Source organism: Pyrus communis, chromosome 2 (genome assembly GCF_041283825.1).
Source record: "Pyrus communis isolate YQ-2024b chromosome 2, ASM4128382v1, whole genome shotgun sequence".
In the NCBI taxonomy this organism is placed as follows: Eukaryota; Viridiplantae; Streptophyta; class Magnoliopsida; order Rosales; family Rosaceae; genus Pyrus; species Pyrus communis.
This window is the reverse complement of record NC_142566.1, coordinates 2,219,677-2,241,893: the sequence shown is the minus strand read 5'-3', so window position 1 is coordinate 2,241,893 and position 22,217 is coordinate 2,219,677. Positions and strand designations below refer to the sequence as shown.

Sequence of the window (22,217 nt, the reverse complement as noted above, 5' to 3'; positions counted from 1 at the left end):
TAAATTGAGTACATGGTTCTTTTATTGTTTCTTCGAGCCATTGTTATATCCCTTGGCCTTCCACTAGGTTCCGTTGAGTGATGGTCTGAAATTGGGTATCTGCTGGGGTTCCATTGAGAGGTCTGGTTCCCTGCTCCGTCTGGATTCCATTGAGTGATGGTCTGGAATCCCTTATATTCCGCGATTCCGTTGAGTGATGGTCCGAAATCGTATCTTGGTTGGATTTCGTTGAGTGGTCCTGAATCCCTTTGGTGTCTTGGTTTTGTTGAGTGGTCCGAAACCTGATGTTGATGGATGTCGTTGAGTTATCGTTTGACTTGTTGATTCCTTGGATTCGATTTTAGCACTAGAAATGTAGGCTTCGGCCAAACTGTGTCACTCTAGCCCTGCATTTCAGTGTATTGTACGTGTTATTGTTTGGTGAGATTATGGGATGATGTTGGTTGTGATTGTTGGCTTTATAATTAGACTTGTTGATCAATATGGTTAGAGAATATAATTGTGCTTCGTCGTTTGTTCTTTGAAATATTGCATGATATGTATTGTAGTATATTGTTGAGATATAACGACTTATGTGATGAATATTCGAGTGTAGTGAATTGACGAACTACGAATGGCTTGATGCCTGTTGATGGTACGTAGGCAGTCTAACGAGGAGGTTAGATGCAGCCATAAAATATACGAAAATTACAACGCAATTCGAATATTGAATTATGTTTTGTACATATCTTGGAGATGTGGTATGTTAGAGATACGGATATTTGGTGACGTCACGTGTTGATCTTGGACTTATATAGGGATCGGGGCGTGACACAAGCAATGGTGTCGGACATCACATTCCACCACCAACCAAATGCACATCATTAATTGGAATTAGTGAGGAAGGGCCAAGCAATGGTGGCGGACATCAAATTCCACCACCAGCCAAATACACATCACTAGTTGGAATTAGTGAGGAAGGGCCAAGCAATGGTGGGAATGAACATCAAATTCCACCACCAGCCAAATACAATTCATTAATCGGAATTAGTGAGGAAGGGCGAAGCAATGGTGGCGGACATCAAATTCCACCACCAGCCAAATACAATTCATTAATCGGAATTAGTGAGGAAGGGCCAAGCAATGGTGGCAAAGCACATCAAATTCCACCACCAGCCAAATACAATTCACTAATTAGGAGTACGGCGGAAGGGCCAAGCGATGGTGGCGAAGGAAATTAAATCAACCGGCACCAACCAAAGAAAATTTTGGTTTGGTACCTCACGAGTGTGGCACAAGTATCTTGGTACTCCGGATTACCTAGTGCAGGTCAAATAAGGGATTAAAACCCCATATGTAATAAGTTAAAAAAAAAACAAAAGCATACATATTTTAGTCTTAATTTCTCATAGGAGGTGATTATTAAAAGGCCAAATGTACAAGTTTATTCAAAATTTCACCTTTTTTTTTTCTTGCATTTTCATCTTTGTAGTTTGGTTCCGTTTTTGCTTTATTCAATTTCCTTTTGAATTCGGAGGATACATAGGTAGAAATCTAATACCCTATCTACTAAGATATTGAACCACATGCAAAAGGTGACATGTCATGAATCCATTTGAATAGCCTTAGTCCAATTTCAAATACTTTTAACTTGGGAAAAGCATTTTAGCTTAAGATGGTCTTTGAGATTGTCATAACTCATAACTTTCTACATACAACCCACATTCTTCACATACATTCAACATTCTCTCATTGTTCATTCTCACCACACCTCCAAATTTCAAGACTCTTGCTAAACATGTAAATGCTAATTATGAGATCGACTGCATGACATTCAATTGTTGGTTTATTTCACTGGTAGAGCTCAAATCCAAAATTTGTATCCTCTTTGTTACTCCTCTAGAGTCAATCTCACAAAATTTTGACCCAAAAAAGAATGTTAGGACATGGATGAATTTTTTTTTTTCAAAATTATAATGGGAAGATTATAATGATATCAATTCTTTTTACTATACAAAACATAAAAGAAAGTAGTGCCAACTGCCAAGCTTACCACTAAGAGAAAATTTTGTTTATATTATAATGGATTGATTCAAATTTTTTTTTTTTTGAGAAATCGAAAAATTTGTTTTGGAGTAGTTATCGATTTTGATAACAAAAAAAATGTTGTAGTTCTTACAAAATCCATAATGAAGTACGTCTGGTTACGAATTCATAACATTTTTTATTTTATTTTTAGGGTTTAGGTTTCTATCAATTTGGGGGTTTTTGTCAATTAGGGGTTTTAGGATTTTAGGGTTCAGGTTTAGACAACCAATTTAGAGTTAGGGTTCATATTAAGATACATGAGTGATTTAATAATACATATTTATATAGGATGTATTCAACAATATGTGAGGTGCTAATAAAAAAACCATAATTCTATTGTTTTTCATTGTCAGTTTTGCCAACTTATAAAAATTTTCACTAAACTCCCAAATTTGCCCTCAATTGGTAGCAAAGAAAAATTAGCATTAAACTAAAACCCACGAAAAGAAAAAACGTTTTCTTTATTTTTATCTCTACACCTCTTCCGTAGATTCTGGTGAACCTAACCCAAGAGCCTTCGACAATTCCCCAACGTTGTCGAGGGCCACCATCCCTTTCCAGTGAGACCAAAGAGTAAATCAAGCATGGATGGGAAGCATTTGTGAAAGAAAAGCTAATCCTCGGGTGATGTGATTTTGCTTCCTTGAATAAAGAAGTATGTCTTCAATTAGGAAAGCTTAAAAGTAGAAAATAGTTATTAATTCTACCTTTAGTTCTCTTGCTTTATCTTTTTATCATGGACAACCGAGCTTGGAAAAATTGTAGTTAGCAACTTAAGTCTTTCTAGTGGTTGAATTATGCTTATAACAGATGTGGGTTCATCAACTGACATTCTCATAAATTGTGAATAAAAGTACACGTGTCAGCTCATAATTTTCTAAATTATTTTTGGCTTACTTGTGCTGTGTAAATTCACAAAAGATTGATTTTCTTCCTTCATTTTTGTCTATTATTAACATGTTTATTTGCAATTGTTAAAAATTTTATTCGGTATTTCGAGGAATGGTAATACAATAAACACACGGGAGATTATATTCACACACACCAAATTACTTCTTACACACCTTTTTAATTTTTTAATATTTATTTATCAAGTGCTAGTGGTGTGTAGAAAATATTAAAAAGTTAAAAAGGTATTAAAGAAGTAATTTGGAATGTGTTAATATAATCTCTCTAAACACACAACAGCACCATGACAGTAATTGTACATAGAGAAAATGTCTATAACTTTAGTATATAACACAACCGTAGACTGGACCGAAATGGTCAATTTCCTCAAAAGGTCAAATGAGAATAAAATGAACGATTCCAAATATTTTTTCTTTTCATGTTTTGAATAAATAATATTATTTACATATTACTTGGATGAGGAAATGAGTTAAATTTCACAATGGGTTACTAATAATGTGGTTTAAAATCGTTTTTGAGGAAAATCGTACGTAACTTCTCACTTACAAGTGAAGAGGAATATCATGAGATCGTAAACTAAGTATCGTATGAGTTCAAATATTAAAAAAGAAAAGAAAAATACCACCTTCTTTGCTTGTTCACTAATTCAAAAATCAACCTATAAGATCCTCGAGACTCTGGACGAAATCTGTCGGATCTTTCTTTCCAACTATCAGATTTCCAAGAGGATTTTCTCTCTCTTACTCCGATGGCTTCCCCATTTAAATCCCACCCACCCTTTCTCTCCTTTCACCATCGCCATAACATTCATCTCGTTCTTCTTCCTTCTGTGTTTTTTGTGTTGCTTTTGAGATTACAAGATTGGAATTATGGGTTTGGCAGCTGCAGAGGCTCAACAGTTTCATGTTCTTGCTGTTGATGATTAGAGCCTCGTATTGACAGAAAGTTAATTGAGAGACTTCTCAAGACTTCTTCTTACCAAGGTAAACATATAATTTGATCAATAAGCACGATGATTTCAAAGTTTGGATGCGTTACTTTGTTGCTTTGCATGCTTATCGATACGTCAGTATGATATGTTATTAGAATGGCCAAACTGGCTTTGTTTTTCGCTTTTGAATCTTTTTAGTTTGAGAACCTTTCGGATTTTAACCAGGGCACCCTTTTTTTAAGTTTGTACCTTAGAAATAAGAAAGTTTGTACTTTTCTTTAAATTTTTATTAAACCACTATCGTTTTACCTAAAAACAAATAAGATTTTGATTTATTTTATGTAAAATATGATTATGTTTATTTACTTTTGTTTAATTGATTGCTAAATCTTTAGGGCTGATCTCTTGTTGCATTAATTATTTTGCAGTTACTGCTGTTGATTCTGGAAGCAAGGCTTTGGAATTTTTACGTTTGCATGAACAAGGTGATCAAAGTGCTGCAGATATTCCCTCTCTTTCTCCAGATAATCATCACCAAGATGTTGATGTAAATTTGATCATTACAGATTACTGCATGCCAGGTATAACTGGCTATGATCTCCTCAGAAAGGTTAAGGTAAAACACAGGACCGAAATCTTCAGCGAATCATTATGATTTAAATTAAAATCAAAATCCAAATATTTTAGATGAAAATTTTGCTATGCTCCCCCTTTGGGAGAATCCTCTCGCTCTGCATGCAAATTCAAAACCCTAATTTAGATCCCACTTTTGGAGAATCTTTCATTTTCTATGATTGAATGATTAAATTTGGTGCATCTTATAGTGTAGAGAAATATTGATCTTCAAATCTTGTAAATTGAATTCCAAATAATTCTTGATTGTTCCAAATCCTAAGGCAATTAGCAGATCCATCGAAGGTGATAGTTTTTCCTCAGAAAACTAATAAAAATTGATTTGATTTGCAGGGATCTAATGTGTTTAAAGACATACCGGTTGTTATTATGTCCTCAGAGAATGAGCCATCAAGGATCAACAGGTAATTAGGAGAATATTTTAATATTTCTCCGTATACACTTAATTCATTACACACACACACACACACACACATATATATATATATTTGTATATAATTATATATATGATCATGATCTGACATGTGGGTTGATGAGTTATTATTGATCAGATGCTTGGAGGAAGGAGCAGAAAAGTTTTTTGTTAAACCAATGCAATTATCAGATGTGAACAAGCTTAGACCTCACATATTGAAGGGCAGAAGCAGTATGGATATGGAGGACCAATCCAACTTCAATAAGAGAGAACAAGAACAAAATATAATGACTTGATCACTTCATGAGCATTTCATCAGTTTTTTTTTCCTTTTTTTTGTGGAAGTATCGGGTAGGAACGATGGTGGATGGATTGTCAAACATTAATATATGTGGGTTTCACATTACATGTCATGACGTAAATCAGTTACTAATAGCAGAAAGAAAAAAACTTGATCTCTAGAGTTCCTTCCTGAGAGATTCTTCTATTTTCTCTACTAACAGTTGAAATGAGGAAAAAAAATTTATTTTTTTTACTTTCAATCTTAACCATTCATTTTCAGTATCATTTAGATTTGTGATGCTATTGGAGATTGTGCAAACATGGAAAACTTTTGTTTGTAAACTTGAATGTGTAGCCATGTAGGGAAATCCATTTAAGTGGGTTGTCGGAGAAAAAAAATTATATATTCTCTCACCCAAGCCACCTTGTGACACTAGGACCGAAAACAACACCCGGGGCGTATCATGTGTTGAGCCTAGTTGGGTTCTAACTGAGTTTTAACACCAACAATCTATCTATGTTTTTATGCCATTAGATCCCTTGAGGGGATTTACTTCGCATTTATTGAAGGTTAAGGCGTATTTACTTATTTAATCATAATATAAACAGATTTAATGAGACAATTTTACCTATCAATTGGTTCGAGAGCGGCCGCCATCACCTATATGATCGTTGCAACCATCTCTACGATCACCGTTACCACTCTTACTACTGTTGTCACCACCACCACCCACCAGTATCACCAGTAGCACATTTGCTAACTAAAAACTATTGTCTCATTTATATATTAGCAACTCTACGTTCTTATCAAATTCTTATTTAAATCTCATTATACTTTTAAATTAAACAACCAAAAAATTTCACAAATTCTAAAAAATTAAATCCACAAAATTTCCCATCCAAGCGTCCAAACACAAGGCAATAAAAAAGGTAACAAGAAAAACAAAACCAAAAAAGAAAAAAAAAAGTAGTGTTCCCCTCTGTCCCATTCAGTCGTGGCAATTTGTGAATGGCTGTTGACCACAATAGTCAGTAGTTGACTTCATAGCTACAAAATAGAAACACCAAAATATGATTATAAATTCACAAAAAAAAAAAAAAAAAAAAAAGCAGCCAAAGCCGGTGTCCACAGTCCCACCGGATCAATCAATCACTTTCGACACCTTCACTACTCAGATTCTCTCTCTCTCTCTCTCTCTCTCTCACTATTTTCCCCGCATATTCGGTCCCTTTCCTTGTGGCGCACTGCCCGAATTAATCTCCCATACAAACACTGTGCCTCGAAGTAAACGACGCCGAGAATCTTGGAAATCACTACCGCTGCCACCACCACTTTTGGCCGCATTGCCTCGTCGTTTAGGGACAAACTTGGTGCTTTTCCGCCGCCGTTCTTGTTATTCGTTCCTCTTCTCCGAGCTGCCTCGAATTCAGAAGTGAATGAACTTCAATCCGAATCAGTGATCTCCATCGAGAAGTTCAATCGACGGCTCTGATTGAGTCTCCGGCGAGGGAGAGGGCGAGAGTATTGGAGTTGCGGAAGGAGGCAATGGGAGGTGCAGTGGTGGCGGTGGAGGTTAGGGTTTCGGAAGGGAAAGGGGGATTGAATCGTTGATGCTGCGTATGGACAGGATGACTGCGGATCAGGCAAAGGCGGGCCCACTCGAAAGGGACATTGACTTGGTGAACTTTCATTCGCTTTGGAATTTATTTTATTTTTATTTGTTTTGATTAAATTTATTTATTTTTATTTGAAGTTGAAATTGCAGTTGATGAATGAATTAGAAGCGTCATTAGTGACTATTTTTCGTTAATTATTCATTTCATTAGTGTTTCGTGGTTTTGATAAGTTTTTTCCAATAATTTGTTATTAAAATTTGCAAGCTCTTATAGTTTGTAAGCTTAGCTGTGTTGATGAGAAAATGCAATGCAAAGAAACTTAAATATGACAATACTTATAGTCACCGAAGCAACTGTTATTCTGCAACATAATCTCATGCCGCATTTGTTGTTGAATTGCCTTATTGAATATGTAAGAAGTTGTGTGTGCACTTAGGAGATCACTCACTGTTCGTGTCTACATTGCCGTGTTACATAGACAGTTGTATTGATTATTTCCTATGCTTATGCACACATGTTTTTGTGTGTGTGTGTGTGTGTGTGTGTGCGCACTTGAAAGAAATGAGAAAGAATGAATGAGAACAACGATAGTTTATTGCCGCAACCATTTTGCCACAAATAAAGATCTTCGTTAATATTTGATGAACTTAAGAGGTGTAGCTTGGTGCTTTGACAAAATTAAACTGGACGAATAGCTATGTCATATGCCTCGAAACACAGATGCTGTATTAGAAGTGACTTGATAAGTTTTTGCTCAAGAGAATAAATTTTCTGACGTAACATAGATAGATGTGGTAACATATGCCTTTTGCAGAAGGCAGGGAATGCTTCTCAGATGTGCTAAATATGTGTAATATTCATACATTTAGTTGGATGTTCTTGTAATTAACTGTGCGCTGTTTTCTAATCCACACTGATTCATCTTGTTCTGCAGTGCTATTAATATTGTTCTTTTCCATACAGTTATCAGTTTGGAGAACATGTGTAGTTTTTTTTAATTCATGTTCTGCTTATTCCAAAACAGGCCATCACTGCTCTGAAAAAGGGGGCACAATTGCTCAAGTATGGACGCAGAGGGAAACCCAAATTTTGTCCTTTCAGGCTGTCCAATGTATGTCCAACTGTATTTGAAGAGCAACATACATTCTTTTATCTATTTTGCATGTTTCTTTTTTCTAAATTGCTTATTTTTCTTTCTTGGAGTTTTGAAATGTGAATCAGAGTTTTTACGAATGACTGGTCTTGCATTCATGCTTGTTTATATTGATTATCTATTTCTTGCTTCACTAAGTTTATGTTACGTCGGTATGTCAAAAGGGATTTGCAGTGAAGTATTTGATGGCTTTATAATGTTTTAGAATTGTATATAGACTATAGAGCAATAATCTCTAGTTATATCATATGTTTGGCATGTTATGCCTCTAGATGGTGACTTGGGTCTGGATTGATAGTCTAGCGAGAAAAAATTACTTGGTAGAGTAAAGTAGGCAGGGCACAGTAAGTGAAGCGAAATATCTACAGTTTCTGTATGCCTTAGGCATTATCTTTCAAATTCCAGAACAATTTGGTAAGAGTGAACTAGGCAGGGCTTATAGGGTGAAACAACACAAAAAAATTTCATTTTAAAGAAAAATGGTTACAGTTAACTGGAATGTAGCGAGAAGGATACCCCTATGAGAACTAACCAAGAAATGGCTATGAGATTTGCTAGTACCTCTCCTTAAAGTAATTTCGCTGGGTTCAGAGAAAGACTGGTCTCCAGGGCATCCATGGCTTACTTTTTAATATGATCCCAAGGCTACATATAGACAAACACCATGAAAACCATCATATATGCTTTTGATATGATTAATAAAGTAAAAAACCTGAACAACTGGTTCACTCAGAGGGTTTAGATAGTGTGGAACATATTTTTCATACTGCTCACTATTCACATTCTACTACATCTGCTACGTGGTGCTTGTTTTCAGTTGAATATAGGATTATCATCATTAGTAATAAGGTTTGGGTGCTTGCTCATGTCTAGTTCTAACCTTCTTGATGTTGCAGTAAATTCTTCATCTGAAGTTCTACTGTTACACAGCCTTAAAATACTATTATTCCTTTATGATAATTTTGTTAAGCTTTATGAGATCTAATAACATGATTTTTATGAGTCATTTATCGCAGTTTCGAGTGATGTATTGGGCAAAGAAATATTACCGTCAATTCCATTTTTTTCTTGGATTTTGAATGTTATTCCATGTTTCTTCTTTCAGGATGAATCTGTTCTAATATGGTACTCAGGGAAAGAGGAGAAATATGTTAAACTAAGCCAAGTCTCGAGAATTGTACCTGGTCAGCGCACTGTAAGTTTCTCATGTTGTGGTCTCCTACACCTCTTCAATGGTGAATACTTCAATAGTATGCTAGTTATAGATGACCAGAACATACATATAGTATAAATCACTTATTTGTTTTCCTGTAGATATATCTTTAGTTCTTTCTAGAACTATATTTCCTCCAGATTATATTTGGTTTCCTGTTGATAAGGATTTTTAATGTTGGCTTGTTTAGTTCTCTTTGTCATTTATTTCTCAGTTATGAATGTAACTGAACATTCTGTTTTGATATTATTGCAGCAAACCTTTCAGAGGTATCCTCGGCCTGAAAAGGAATATCAGTCATTTTCTCTTATATATAATGATAGGTCTTTGGATTTGGTAAGCATCTTCTTCGTTGTTGATTTCTGATGCATCTGATTCTTAGATATTTTGTTCTCCATGCTCAACTTTCTTTTCTTTTATCCAATCCATTTACTTATTTACTTTTAACTTTTCTATATATTAGTTATGTATCGTACCCCTTGTGCTCTTCCATAAATTTCATTTACCTTTTTTAATGTCACTTGCTTATGCCAGATATGCAAGGATAAAGATGAAGCTGAAGTTTGGTTTACTGGTCTAAAAGCATTAATATCACGTGGCCTTCACCAGAAGCGGAGAGCAGAATCAAGAAGTGGAGTTACATCTGAGGCAAATAGTCCTAGATCACACACCCAACAAATTTCTCCATTGAGCTCTCCATTTTGTAGTGGTGATAGTTCGCAGAAGGTGATCTATTTTTGTTTCTCTTGTTATTGCTGTCCCTAAACTGTGATATAGAAGTAAATAGTCTTCTTGTCACTGCTGCAGGATGGCGTGGAACCGTTTCATCTTCATGCTGCATTTGAAAGCCCTCCTAAAATTGGTTTAGAGAAGGTTTTATCGGATGTCATGTTGTATGCCCTGCCTCCAAAAATTCCCTTCCCTTCAGATGCTTCTTGTGGCTCAGTCCCCTCTTCGGGAGGCTCAGATGGAATGAACGGACGAACAAGGGGTGCAGGTGTGGATGCATTTAGAGTAAGTTTATCAAGTGCTGTTAGCTCATCAAGTCAAGGCTCTGGTCATGATGAAGGTGATGCTTTAGCCTTAGGGGATGTTTTCATTTGGGGGGAAGGCGTTGGTGATTGCTTTCTGGGTGGAGGATCACATAGAGTTGGAAGTTCTTCTGGTTGTAAGATGGATTCTTTTGTGCCTAAAGTCTTGGAATCTGCCGTAGTGCTTGATGTCCAAAGCATAGCTTGTGGTGGACGGCATGCTGCTTTTGTAACCAAGCAAGGGGAGGTATTTTCTTGGGGTGAAGAATTAGGAGGCAGACTTGGACATGGTGTGGATGCTGATGTTTCACATCCAAAACTCATAGATGCTCTGAAAAACATGAATATTGAATTATTAGCATGTGGGGAATACCATTCTTGTGCTGTCACACTTTCCGGTGACATGTACACATGGGGTGGCAGTAATTCCAATTTTGCACTCCTTGGTCATGGGTCTCAATCAAGTCAATGGGTCCCAAAAAAGCTAAATGGACCTTTAGAGGGAATTCATGTCTCATCGGTTTCATGTGGACCATGGCACACAGCTGTTGTGACCTCTGCTGGGCAATTGTTTACTTTTGGCGATGGCACATTTGGTGTTCTAGGTCATGGGGATCGAAAGAGCACTTCGGTGCCCAGGGAGGTTGATTCCCTTAAAGGTCTCCGCACTGTGCGAGTAGCTTGTGGTGTTTGGCACACTGCAGCAGTAATTGAAGTTATGGTGGGGTCATCAAGTTCCAGCAATTGCTCTTCTGGAAAGCTTTTTACATGGGGAGATGGAGATAAAGGTCGACTTGGACATGGTGATAAGGAAGCAAGACTTGTGCCCACTTGTGTTGCTGCTTTGGTTGAACCCAACTTCTGTAAAGTTGCCTGCGGACAAAGCATGACTGTTGCACTTACAACTACGGGCCATGTTTACACTATGGGAAGCCCTGTTTTTGGTCAATTAGGGGTCCCTAAAGCTGATGGGAAACTTCCAAGACGTGTAGAGGGAAAGCTAATGAAGAGTTTTGTTGAAGAAATTGCTTGTGGTGCTAATCATGTTGCAGTTTTAACTTCAAGAACTGAAGTTTACACTTGGGGAAAGGGTGCAAATGGTCGATTAGGTCTTGGGGATACAGAAGACAAATTTTCACCAACATTAATTGAAGCTTTAAAAGACAAACAAGTCAAGAGTATTGTCTGTGGCGCTAACTTTACTGCTGCTATCTGTCTTCACAAATGGGTCTCTGGTATTGATCAATCAATGTGTTCTGGCTGTCGCCTTCCATTTAATTTTAAAAGAAAAAGACACAATTGTTATAATTGTGGACTTGTGTTATGCCATTCATGCAGCAGCAACAAGTGTCTCAAGGCTTCCATGGCACCAAACCCAAACAAACCTTATCGTGTCTGTGATAACTGTTTTGCAAGACTTAGGAAGGCCACTGAAACCAACTCTTCATCTGGGTCTGCTATCAGTAGAAGGGGAAGTATGAATCAGGGATTCAACGAACTGATTGAAAACAATGTTAAAGAAATGGAAAATGGATCTGCCAAAAGCAACAAGAAAATGGATTTCAGCAGCAATTGTGTTACTCCCATTGCAAATGGAGTTTCTGAGCGTCGCGCACTCAATGGGACTAAATCTTTCAACCCTGGATCATCCAAAAAGTTTTTCTCTGCTTCGCTTCCTGGATCCAGAATTGCATCTCGAGCAACATCACCAACATCGAGACGATCTAGTCCACCTCGTTCCACAACACCAACCCCAGCTCTTTCAGGGCTTACTTTTCCAAAAGTTGGGGATGATGCTAAAAGGATAAATGTCAATCTGAGTGAAGAAGTTCTAAAATTAAAAGCTCAGGTATGTTGCTTGTCTTTTTTTGAATGTCAATAACTGTATGAAAATTCACTTTTCTGTTCAATATCTAGTTTTCCCTGCATTTCGGTCAAAGCAAATTTACTTTTTCCCGAGGATAACTTGCCTTTCTGTTTGAGTAACAATTTGATTCTGTATGCAACTCTGCAATATCTCAGTGTCTAAGAGGGACAAGGACTGCTAGATGTCGATGGCATTTTCTCTACTTTGTGTGTCAGTACTTTGTATACAATAATTTTAGGGCAATGAGCAGTGCTGAAATATTTCTCTTATGTCTTCTTCATCTCCTTCATTCTAGTTTACCATGGTGATTACCTTTTTATTCTTTTTTTTTTTTTTTGGTGTAGGTTGAAGATCTTACTCGTAAGGCTCAACTTCAAGACATTGAGATGGATAAAACTACCCAACAGTTGAAGGAGGCTCTGAAAGTAGCAGGGGAAGAAACTCTGAAATGCAAAGCAGCGAAGGAAGTAATTAAGTCGCTCACAGCCCAAGTAGGTTTCATTCTTATGTTTACAGTGAGTATGCATTCTGAATTTAAACAGTTTAGTATTTGAAATAGAGTTGTGGTCAGTTTGATTTTTCAAGAGCATGCAGTAATTTATCTGGATATTAACATACTGTGGGAAATGCAAAAGAAAAGAATGTTATGATGAAGTCAATGTGTTTTTTGTATCAGTGAGGATGTATGGAACTTCGTAACAAACAGCAACCTTACTTAGGTGCTATGTGCATATGATCAAGTTTACAGTTCTTCATCAATAATACGGAAATAATGATAAATAGCTAATAGATATATAACTAACAATTTACACTTTTTAAGTATATTTAGGTCCTCGGTAGATTATCCTATTTAGGACTGCTGTACTGAAATTCAAGTTTTGAGGGTGACGTGTCTAATATGGAAATATAAATGCAGGATCGGTCATGGAAGTTAGATTATTAATGTCGGTTTCATGTCTACTACTGAAAAAATGCATACTTTATCCCTTTCAGAAGTACATTACAGTCCTAATCTCATATTATGCATTGATTGTTTCAAACTTGTTTAATCCAAGGATAGACTTTTAACATTTTAAGTTCTTTGTCGTGACATTTCGAAACCCCATTATGCAAGAAAGCATCACAGTAGCTGAAATAATACTGTTCGATAAAAAAGTCTGAATTAGTACCTTGTTTCATTTATGTTAGTTAAAGGAAATGGCTGAAAGGTTACCAATTGGAATGGCAAGAAACATGGATACTCGTCCGTTAGACTCTTCCAGTCCCACTCATGAAGTTTCTACTACAGCCGTTGAGAAAACAAGCAGTCCATTGAATTTCCATGAACCTTATTCAGTTGTATCGGACAGTGTGATGATTTCTGATGTGCCACGGGCCACTTCGAATCACACAGAAGTGACACATTCAGAAGCAACAGCTAGGCATAAAAACAGAGGAACAAAGACTGAAATAGCACAAGGGGATGAGTGGGTTGAGCAAGATGAGCCTGGTGTATATATTACCCTTGTTTCCTTGCCTGGAGGTGTCAAAGATCTCAAGCGTGTTCGTTTCAGGTATGCCCCTTTTTCCAGATTACTTCATGCACCCAAATTTGAAAAAAAGGTCCTCAGGTATCGAAAATAAATGTGTTTGTGTTTTCGAAGGTGGATTGAATGGTGTCATCACGTGCATGTTAGTTGCATATCACAAATTAGGAGCTGTCTAATCTAGCCCAGGAAACTAATGAAAGGGTTTCCATATTGCACATATTATGTCCAAATTTTAGTACGGATTCGTGCTGATATCTAAGTCTGAATGTTGATACGTATTTCACATGTCAATGTTAATCTTTTATTCATTTTTCTACTTTTCCTAATAGTAACGTTACTTTCAAGGGATCCTAAATGTCATGTCCTTCGCGTACGAGGCCTGCATGTTCCAAACTATAATTTAACGTACACTGTCAATCATATTTAATTGACGATGACTAACTTTCAAGTGCCTCAATTCTTTCAGTCGAAAGCGGTTCAGCGAGAAACAAGCAGAACAGTGGTGGGCGGCAAATAGGGGTAGAGTATATCAGCAGTACAATGTGCCGGTGGTTGAAAAATCCAGTATTCCGATGGGGAGAGAAGGGTTAGCTCATTGAGCTGCTAATGTCAGTCAAGACACAAGCGAGAAGGGTTTTTAACCGCATTGACCCTTTAGTTTTTCATTTTAAGGAGGTAAATGCGGTAATTTCTTCTCATCCCTTGAATTTTGGCTCTTATCCTTCTTATTCTTTTTCCCCTGAGAAATGTATCGTCAACTCATCGCAGATATTTGTTTTCCGGAGGGGAAGCGGTCAGAGTAGGCTAGTCAGGCTTGTGTAAATTCTTTGTAAGTACGTTGATTGCTGGATTCAAATTCCGAAATAGCTTTGCTTGTAAATCCTTTACTCGAGAACTATTTACATAAAAAGCTCAGAAAATTCAGTTACAGTTTAACAGGTTTCGGCAATCTCCTTTCTTGTGCCTGGTTACCGTGAATTGAAACGAAGAAAGTTTCTGATCGCCGACTCATCTTTGAACTATTGCGGTCGCTTAATCTTTTTGTTCATATAACTTGATTTTTGGAGTGTCAATGACATCTTCAATTATAGAACAAAATAAAATAAAATGTCCCGGCAGCTGGCGTAATGGGTGTCAACAGCCAAAATATGTACTGAAAGGGTTCTGTTCATATGAAAGATGCACTTTTCTTATAATATGCCCCATTTTATCACCGCCAGTTTTTTGTCAGGTGACGCCACTAAAACAATGAATTGGTTACAAGAGAATCACTTCTTCGCATGACAAACCATATGCGATTCAGGAAAGAGTAAAAATGTAATCGACCTATGAAGTATTTGTTAAGGCGATAAAATAAATTTAAATCTAATTATTAGAAATAATTTACTTTTTCTCGGACATATTAGTTATACAATGCTCCAATTGAAATAAAAAATGATAGGATGCTCCCAAGCCAAGTCGGCATTTGTTGCGAAAAAAAAAAAAAAAAAAAAAAAACCAGTTGTTCCTAATGTGCCCGCATAACCTGGTCCTTAGATCTGTAAGTCAGTTCAATTTTTGTACTGCTCCAAAGAAACCAGCGTTGGCAAGCCGATGCCAGCAAAAATGGTAGCGCAATTCGAATGCTAAAATTGTCAAAAATATCATTGATGGCATGTACAAGATGGACACATTCCTGCACGTGAAAAATGAAATGTATGAGAAAACCAAACCATTAAAAAGAATAAAAACCAGGAAAACAAAACATTCTGCATTGAAAGACATTTCACGTAACAGTTGATAGTTCATATGTGAAAGAGGAATCGCAAAGACTACAACAACAACAACAAAGCCTTTTCCCACTAAGTAGTGGAATCGCAAAGACTATTGAGGGAATTTTTTTGGTGGGGGAATGAAATGCATACTTTAAGAAAAGAGAGAGCAAGTACGATTGATGAAAAGCCCATATCCAGATTAACACCCTTGGGAAAATGAAAAATTAAGTTAAAGTCAAAACTACCCTGATCAAGATAAATCATGCACCAACCTTTTACATCTTAGAATTTGTCCGCACAAAGCTAAGGTGGGACAGATAATTGCTCTCAGCAAAATCGTGTAATGAACGCTGAGTTCGTGCCCCTGTAGGCTCAGATTTCCCAGCCTCTTCCTTTAAAAATCTTCTGCACTCATCAGCATCCTGAAGCAACATGAAGGAAGCATATTACACGAGAACTAGCCACAGAGAGAGAGAGAGAGAGAGAGAGAGAGAGAGAGAGAGAGAGAGAGAGAGAGAGAGAGAAACTGTTTCCTCACAAATACATTATCCACACATTTACCTATATTCCCCAAAGTTATAAATTTCAGCTAAAACATGTATGTGGATGAAAGATACGATATTTATTTTGTAGTTGCACTTTATATTCTAACAATCATATATGAGAATTAATCAAACACGTGCTAAGTCTTCTAAACGACCGCTAGAACACTATGAACCGAAACCACTGCTATGAGTTTACCTGTAAGAACTCCAGCATTTGCTCTTCAATTGTACCACGCATTGCTAGAGTTTCCACATGAATTGGACGAGTAGCACCCATCCGATGAGCACGACTAACAACTTGCTCCTCCATGCTAATAACGTTTAAATGAACAGAATAGATTAAATATCATATGGAAATATAAATTTATCGACTACTGTATTGTGAATTATTGAAGCCATTATGTACAAAAGGCTTTGATTTTTGAAAAACCACATTAGAACAGAAAGTAACGTTCTTTTCCAAAACAGAGTTGAGTAAAGCAGTCAGACTTTTATTTTTTATTTTCATATATACAATCGATTCAAAAAAAGAAAAAAAGAAAAATGAAGAGAACATGATAATAGGGATTTGAGAATAATAACCTCCTGTCCCATATTGGTTCCATTAAAAATACATGGGTCACAAAGCTCAAATCGAGACCCAATGCAGCACTTCCATCCATCAAAAGAACTGTGTAACTTGGATCATGCTGGAACATGGCCAATGACTTCATCTGAACAAGGAAAGGATATTAATTTTGCACACAAAAAGAAAAGCAAATTAACTAAGAGCACACAACAAACAAGAGAATATATAATATGAGAGGGAAAATATGTACCTTGTTGCTAGCGTGCATTGGACTATACATCCCAGCATATTTAATACCAGCAATCGCCAACTGACAAAAAAGTATTTAGTTCAAATCCATTACTTGTACAGCCAGAATCATATAGCAGCGAAAATTCATGAAATAAATTAGTATTTAATAGTCACCTGCTGTTCAATGACATGTATATGCTCAAGAAATTGAGAAAATACCAACACTTTTTCCAAGTTTGTATCATGGGTCTTGGTACTCATTTTAAAGTCATGGACTTGCACTGATCCTTTTGAATCGGTTATCTCAGACAGTAAATTTTCAGTGTGCAAGGAATTATTGTTGCCATCTGGAGGGCAATGAACTTCGCTGTTAGCTTCCTGCAATGCTTTCAATTTCTCTACAATATAGGCAACTTTACTGCTAGATGTTGACTGCCAATCAGGATCCCAGTTATCCTGCATAAAGCCAAAGGCCCTACATCAGTAAAATAGTAAAACAAAAGAAACTAAAAAATGAAAATAGTTCAACTTGTCTTGAGAGCCATGCTTGCCTGTTTATATGAGGGTTGTAGCTCAATAAGATCTTTGGGAACAGGCCATTTAGGATTGGGATTTTCTGGTCGGGCTAATTCATCGGGAGTTTGCATCTCATATAAATTGCCACAGCCAGGAGATGTACACCGTTTGCTGTCCAAAGCAACACAGTCGAGGCACAAAAGATGCCTACATGGTGTAATGACAGGTAAGCGACACCATTCCTTGCACCTGATAAAATGAAAACACGATCTCTAATCAGTAGACATATTTCATCTCCCAATGGTGTGGTTGTGGGGGGTGTCAACAACTAGATTACCTAACACAGTTGCCACCGTAAACAAGATAATATTTTATATAAGCATACTCCTCCGACACGGAATCTAGACCATTCTGAACTAAAATATCCATTGTCTCCTGAATATCTTCACCAGCTTCTGTTACTTTTATATGCCCAGCTACGCAGCACGATAGCCTGACATTTCCAATAGTTGTACTTCTAGACTTCCACTGCTTTGGATTCAAAAGACTCTCCACATGAGAAGGATCTCTCCAGTCAGCCATTAATATATTGCGCTGCACTGTAACTACCAATTCGTTGTAACTTCTTGCATGTTCCTCAGTAAAATCAAGATAAGTAACTTTCTTGATACAGGGTGGAATAGCCTGCAAATCTACCTTTCTTGCACTAATCATACACCTTTGCAGTAAATGCAACAAACGTGATTGTCCTTCTTCCATCTTTGCTTCAAAAGGCCTAAGAATCCCAGCTTCCCATGATTTATGATTCTGCCCATAAGCTTCCTCGTGAAGGAACTTGAGCAATGGTTGAAGATGTGAGAGTTGACTGTTGGGTGTATTAGGAGTTGGAGTTCCAGTCAATATCCAACGGTTTGAAGCCATCAAAGAAACTGCCATCTGCATTTTGTTGGTCAAGCTAAGACTTGAGCCAAGGGTGTGACCCTCATCTAGCATGACTCTAAGCCAATGCACTTGCATCATCGCACTTTTCTTCCGAGGACCCCACTCTGCACTTAAGCGGTTGAATGTGGTTATGACAACATCATAGTCCCAAGCCAGACTGTGTGCATTAGGCTTCCTATGATCATTCCAAACATAAACTCGTAGCTGACCAGGCCTTACATGCTTCTGGATTTGAGTGTTCCAATGATCAACTAAATTTGATGGAACAACAATTAGGGTTGCCCTAGAAAGATACAGCCTGACTGAATCCAATGGTGAACAAAGAGCAATTCTGAGAGCAGCAACATCAAAACTCATATTGTCAAGATTTTGTGGGTAAAACCACCTACTAACACCCTTTTCTACTCTTCTTTTGAGACCAAATGCTTGAAATATTTTTTGAAACCCATGAGCATTTTCACCAGGAGCCGTGCAAGTGCTTATGAAAGGACTTCGCAAACCATTTGTCTCCATTGCTGAGAGCTTGTCAGGAGAAAGGTTAGTCAACCAAATTAGGGATTTCTTTGTTATGTAATTTATCAAGGGATAATGCTCTTTAAGCACACTAACGAAGAAACGAACGTTTTGTTCCTCTCCTCCAACGGTTCCTTTTGTGCAAAATCCCAGTAAATGTGTTATTGGAAGACAATTATCCCAGGCTTCTTCAGGAACGCTACAACTCTGGTAGAAACGATCAGCATTCATGCTACAAAACCATGCTTCACTAGCATCAGCAATACTAGCTGGAAGCTTCCGCCACTTGTGGCAAGCATCACACTGAACCCAGGAGTCGTTATAATCATACTTATCTGCCTTAACCTTCCTAGGCCTCTTTTTACTAGAGCTTTTGCTCGCCTCGTTAGATGCACCTTCAAATGTGGGAAAAAGATTTTTACTGATGCCGCTCAAGCTCCCGGTGCATCGAACCCCACCCACTGTTGGATCAGAATATGCAGCTGCCGGTGTTTCCATTCCTTTACCAGTAGGTCCAGGACATGAATTGATAAATCCTGTCATTTTCTCATCATGAAGAACTAGCCTAGCTCTTTTGGATCGTTGGTAGTTGGAATCCCAAATGTAATTTTGAGAATTCTGACCAGTGTCCCTCTTTTCTATGAGCATTCTCTGGTCAGCAACATAATCACCATTAAGCTCATAATAACCACTTCTTTTCTCTCCATTATGTGTACACCAGTTAACACATACCCCGTCTGGTGGATTTGCCAGTGTTCCTTGTGTCTTTAGAATAAGGGAAAGAGCAGTTATAGTCTTGCCTAATCCAGGCTCATCACAGAACATTCCCCCACGAAAATCATTCACAGTGGGAGCTACCCCAGTGACTATTTTCCCAGAGATGGTATTTATGTAGAAAGAAAATCCATCTTCAGTTGAGAAAGACAAGTACAAAGGATGTGGCAGGATGCCAGCATTTCTCTCACGCTGTAGCATCCACTCTACGGCTGCCTGCTGATGAGGAAAAAGTTTAAGTTTCATGCATGGCATGATTGAGATGGCTAACAGTCTAAGATGGCGGCAGGTAGCAGACACCCCAACAAGGTCAGTTGGGTTTAGTGCAGCTAGAATATTAAGTAAAATGTCATCAGATATCTCCCAAATACCAGAGCTGAAAGAGTCGTCACATGATTGTATTCTAGAAGAAACAGGTATTCTTGTCTTTGCAATACTAGGTAAGCCCTTAAAAATTTCATGAAGCTCAAAGAGCCTTTTCTTCGAAGAATCAGTGAAGTCATGATGCAGCTTGCAACCAAAAACATGACAATCTGAAAGATTCCATATGCTTCTGTCAGCTCCTAGAGTACTTTCAAGATAATCTCCGTTGATGAGCATTGCACTTCTCTCTCCCCAGTCAGAACTGCAATTGATGTTTTTGAACTTGTTAGGGTGAGACGGATGATAGATGCCTGTGTAATCTAACCACACAGATAAATAACAAGAAAGAAAACAAAATTCAAAGCGGCAACAACCATTTTCTTAGTTAAGAAAATGAAAGTGTACCCTGGGAATACTGCAACATACAAGAATAACCAGGATTCATAACAAGGCATAACATGAAATTTTTTAACTCTACACATACCAGCCAGTGTTCTGTACCAGCATCTAAATATCAGAAAAGACAAAACATAGAAACCGGAGAACACAAAAGTGGAAATCTTTAAAAAAGAATGATGACATGTATATGCTTTTTATTTACAAGTGATAGTTTTGTTGAAAGAAGCATGAGAGGGTGCACATGAATCCACAAAGATGTGTGTGTAATCATGCTGCGTATAAAAAGTCCAAATATTCGCTGCGTAGCGTTGGAACCAGAACCAACATTGTAGAAATGCAAGCCAATTCTATACCAGCAGATAACAAAATTACGAAACAAAAATGTAGATACTTGATACGATAATGTTCATTTCTACCCTTCTCAGTTCTCAGCCCTCTCCCTCTTCGGTTTAACAATTGGGAAATAGCTAATCGAAACCAAATGGATATACACATTTACCTCAAATGTCGAAACAGAGCTCCGGCAACGGAGCCTGATCTCGGGAACTGCCAACCAGCCAGCATTGCAATAGGGAGATAGACATCGACCAGCACCACAGCCCTGACCACTCCACTGTCTCCGGCCTCGACCCGAACCAATCGAGCATCGATCCTCAAGCACTTGTTCACAACCAACGCGTGGAGCTGGTGCACCACGCTAATGCTCCCGTGCACCAGCCCTATGCTCCTCCTGCTCCTCCTCATCCCAATCTTCCTCTCCGCCACCACCGGGACCTTCCTCTTCCTTCCCAATTCCCGCACTGGAACCTCGCATTGCTTAGGCTCCTCAGCCGAGACATCGGTGCGGGGAACTGGGTCAATGGGGGAAAGGACGAAGCCGTTTTGGGAAGTGAAATTGACGTCGGATTGGGAAATTCGGAAGCGGGTGCCGAAAGATGGGGTTTGGCGGGGGTCCGGGGAGGAAGTGACAGTGAGAACGGCGCAGAGGAAGCCGCAGAGCTTGTGGTCGGAGAAGGACGACGTGTAGTCCTCCATGGAACTGAATTGGGGATCGCAGTGAGAAAAAAAAAGAGGATTAGGGCATGGAATTAAGGGGACATTGAGTGATAAATTAGGGTTTTTGAATTTCGAATTGGAAGGGAATTAGGAAACGAAGAGGAGGGGGATGCGATGATTTGATGAGGACTGGAACTACGGGCGGAGGTTTGGTTTTGGTTTTCCTGGGGGCCCGCTTTGGAGGTTTGTTCGGTTACTTGGCGGACTTTTTACTCCCAGAAAATAAGAACGCACGTGGTTTCGATTTTTACTTGGCACTTACGACTCCGTGCTGCGCTGTGGTTACTCAAATTTTTTTTTCTTTTTTTTTTTTTTTTTTGCCTTTTATTGGCACCCAAAATTTTATTATATGTATCCATTTAATAATAAAAAACAATCGATATTATATTTTAAATTAAATTAAAATGAAGGATAAATAATTTAAATTTGAAGCACAGTAAATTAAAGAAGAAAATTTTAACTCTAGATGAATTGCCAATTAGTACTACACTTTTGTCAAAAACGAACTTGAACTACATTATTGCAGATAATATCGTTTATTAAAAAAAAAAAAAAAAGTCTAGATCAAATAAAGAAAAATTTGGTCCCTGTTATAAATATTGTATTTAAGTGTGATTGTGTAAATCCTAGATTAGATTTTATACTAGTTATTTTTTCCTACCAGGACTTGTATTCCTTAGAGGAGAATGATTATTCCCTCCTTTATTACTATAAATAAAGGCACTGTGTAGGGAAATAACATTATCTACACAACTCTACAAACACATTTCTCTCTACTTTCTCTGTTGTGCCCCTTTCTCCCCTGTTAGATTAAAATAAGCCACAACAATCCTTGCTTTTTGGTTCCAAATGTGTGGATAAATTTTAGGATTTGCCATTTTCAAAGACCCAAAAAGCCTTTTGGTTTTG

General features: G+C 37.7%; 2 protein-coding genes and 1 pseudogene across 5 annotated transcripts; 2 read left to right on the top strand and 1 right to left on the bottom strand.

Annotated features, from left to right (window-relative positions):
* The first annotated feature begins 3,845 nt into the window (after positions 1-3,845).
* LOC137746499 (two-component response regulator ORR4-like) lies at positions 3,846-5,251 on the top strand (annotated as a pseudogene).
* Positions 5,252-6,348: 1,097 nt separating this feature from the next.
* On the top strand, positions 6,349-14,583 carry LOC137746645 (PH, RCC1 and FYVE domains-containing protein 1). Of its 4 annotated transcripts, none has more exons than XR_015953827.1 (10): positions 6,382-6,917; positions 7,879-7,965; positions 9,113-9,202; positions 9,476-9,556; positions 9,755-9,946; positions 10,028-12,100; positions 12,463-12,609; positions 13,307-13,671; positions 14,114-14,322; positions 14,416-14,583. XR_015953827.1 is itself a non-coding variant. In XM_088680790.1 (9 exons), the coding sequence occupies exons 1-9, from the start codon at positions 6,849-6,851 to the stop codon at positions 14,244-14,246; spliced, it is 3,237 nt and encodes a 1,078-aa protein (XP_088536916.1). In that variant the 5' UTR covers positions 6,349-6,848; the 3' UTR covers positions 14,247-14,583. The 4 variants fall into 4 exon arrangements, 2 of the variants coding, with proteins under 2 accessions (XP_088536916.1, XP_088536900.1); XR_015953826.1 differs by having other exon boundaries at positions 12,463-12,633; XM_088680790.1 differs by having other exon boundaries at positions 6,349-6,917; positions 14,114-14,583.
* Positions 14,584-14,996: 413 nt separating this feature from the next.
* LOC137746644 (F-box protein At3g54460) lies at positions 14,997-21,474 on the bottom strand. Its single transcript, XM_068486649.2, has 9 exons — positions 20,752-21,474; positions 17,599-20,115; positions 17,297-17,510; positions 16,920-17,201; positions 16,765-16,824; positions 16,529-16,659; positions 16,143-16,257; positions 15,674-15,823; positions 14,997-15,322 (listed from the first exon to the last, which is right to left on the bottom strand). Exons 1-8 carry the CDS (start codon positions 21,285-21,287, stop codon positions 15,677-15,679), a joined length of 4,002 nt encoding a protein of 1,333 aa, XP_068342750.1. The 5' UTR covers positions 21,288-21,474; the 3' UTR covers positions 14,997-15,322; positions 15,674-15,676.
* Between the last annotated feature and the right edge of the window lie 743 nt (positions 21,475-22,217).

Bases quoted from the DNA above. Each gene is read 5' to 3' on its own strand.
- LOC137746645 (XM_088680774.1), top strand. From the start codon at position 6,849: ATGCTGCGTATGGACAGGATGACTGCGGATCAGGCAAAGGCGGGCCCA. The intron at 6,918-7,878 runs GTGAACTTTCAT...ATTCCAAAACAG, and splicing joins TCGAAAGGGACATTGACTTG to GCCATCACTGCTCTGAAAAA. The intron at 9,557-9,754 runs GTAAGCATCTTC...TGCTTATGCCAG, and splicing joins ATGATAGGTCTTTGGATTTG to ATATGCAAGGATAAAGATGA.
- LOC137746644 (XM_068486649.2), bottom strand. From the start codon at position 21,287: ATGGAGGACTACACGTCGTCCTTCTCCGACCACAAGCTCTGCGGCTTC. The intron at 16,258-16,528 runs GTTATTATTCTC...AAACGTTATTAG, and splicing joins GAACCAATATGGGACAGGAG to CATGGAGGAGCAAGTTGTTA. The intron at 15,824-16,142 runs GTAAACTCATAG...ATGTTGCTTCAG, and splicing joins AAATGCTGGAGTTCTTACAG to GATGCTGATGAGTGCAGAAG.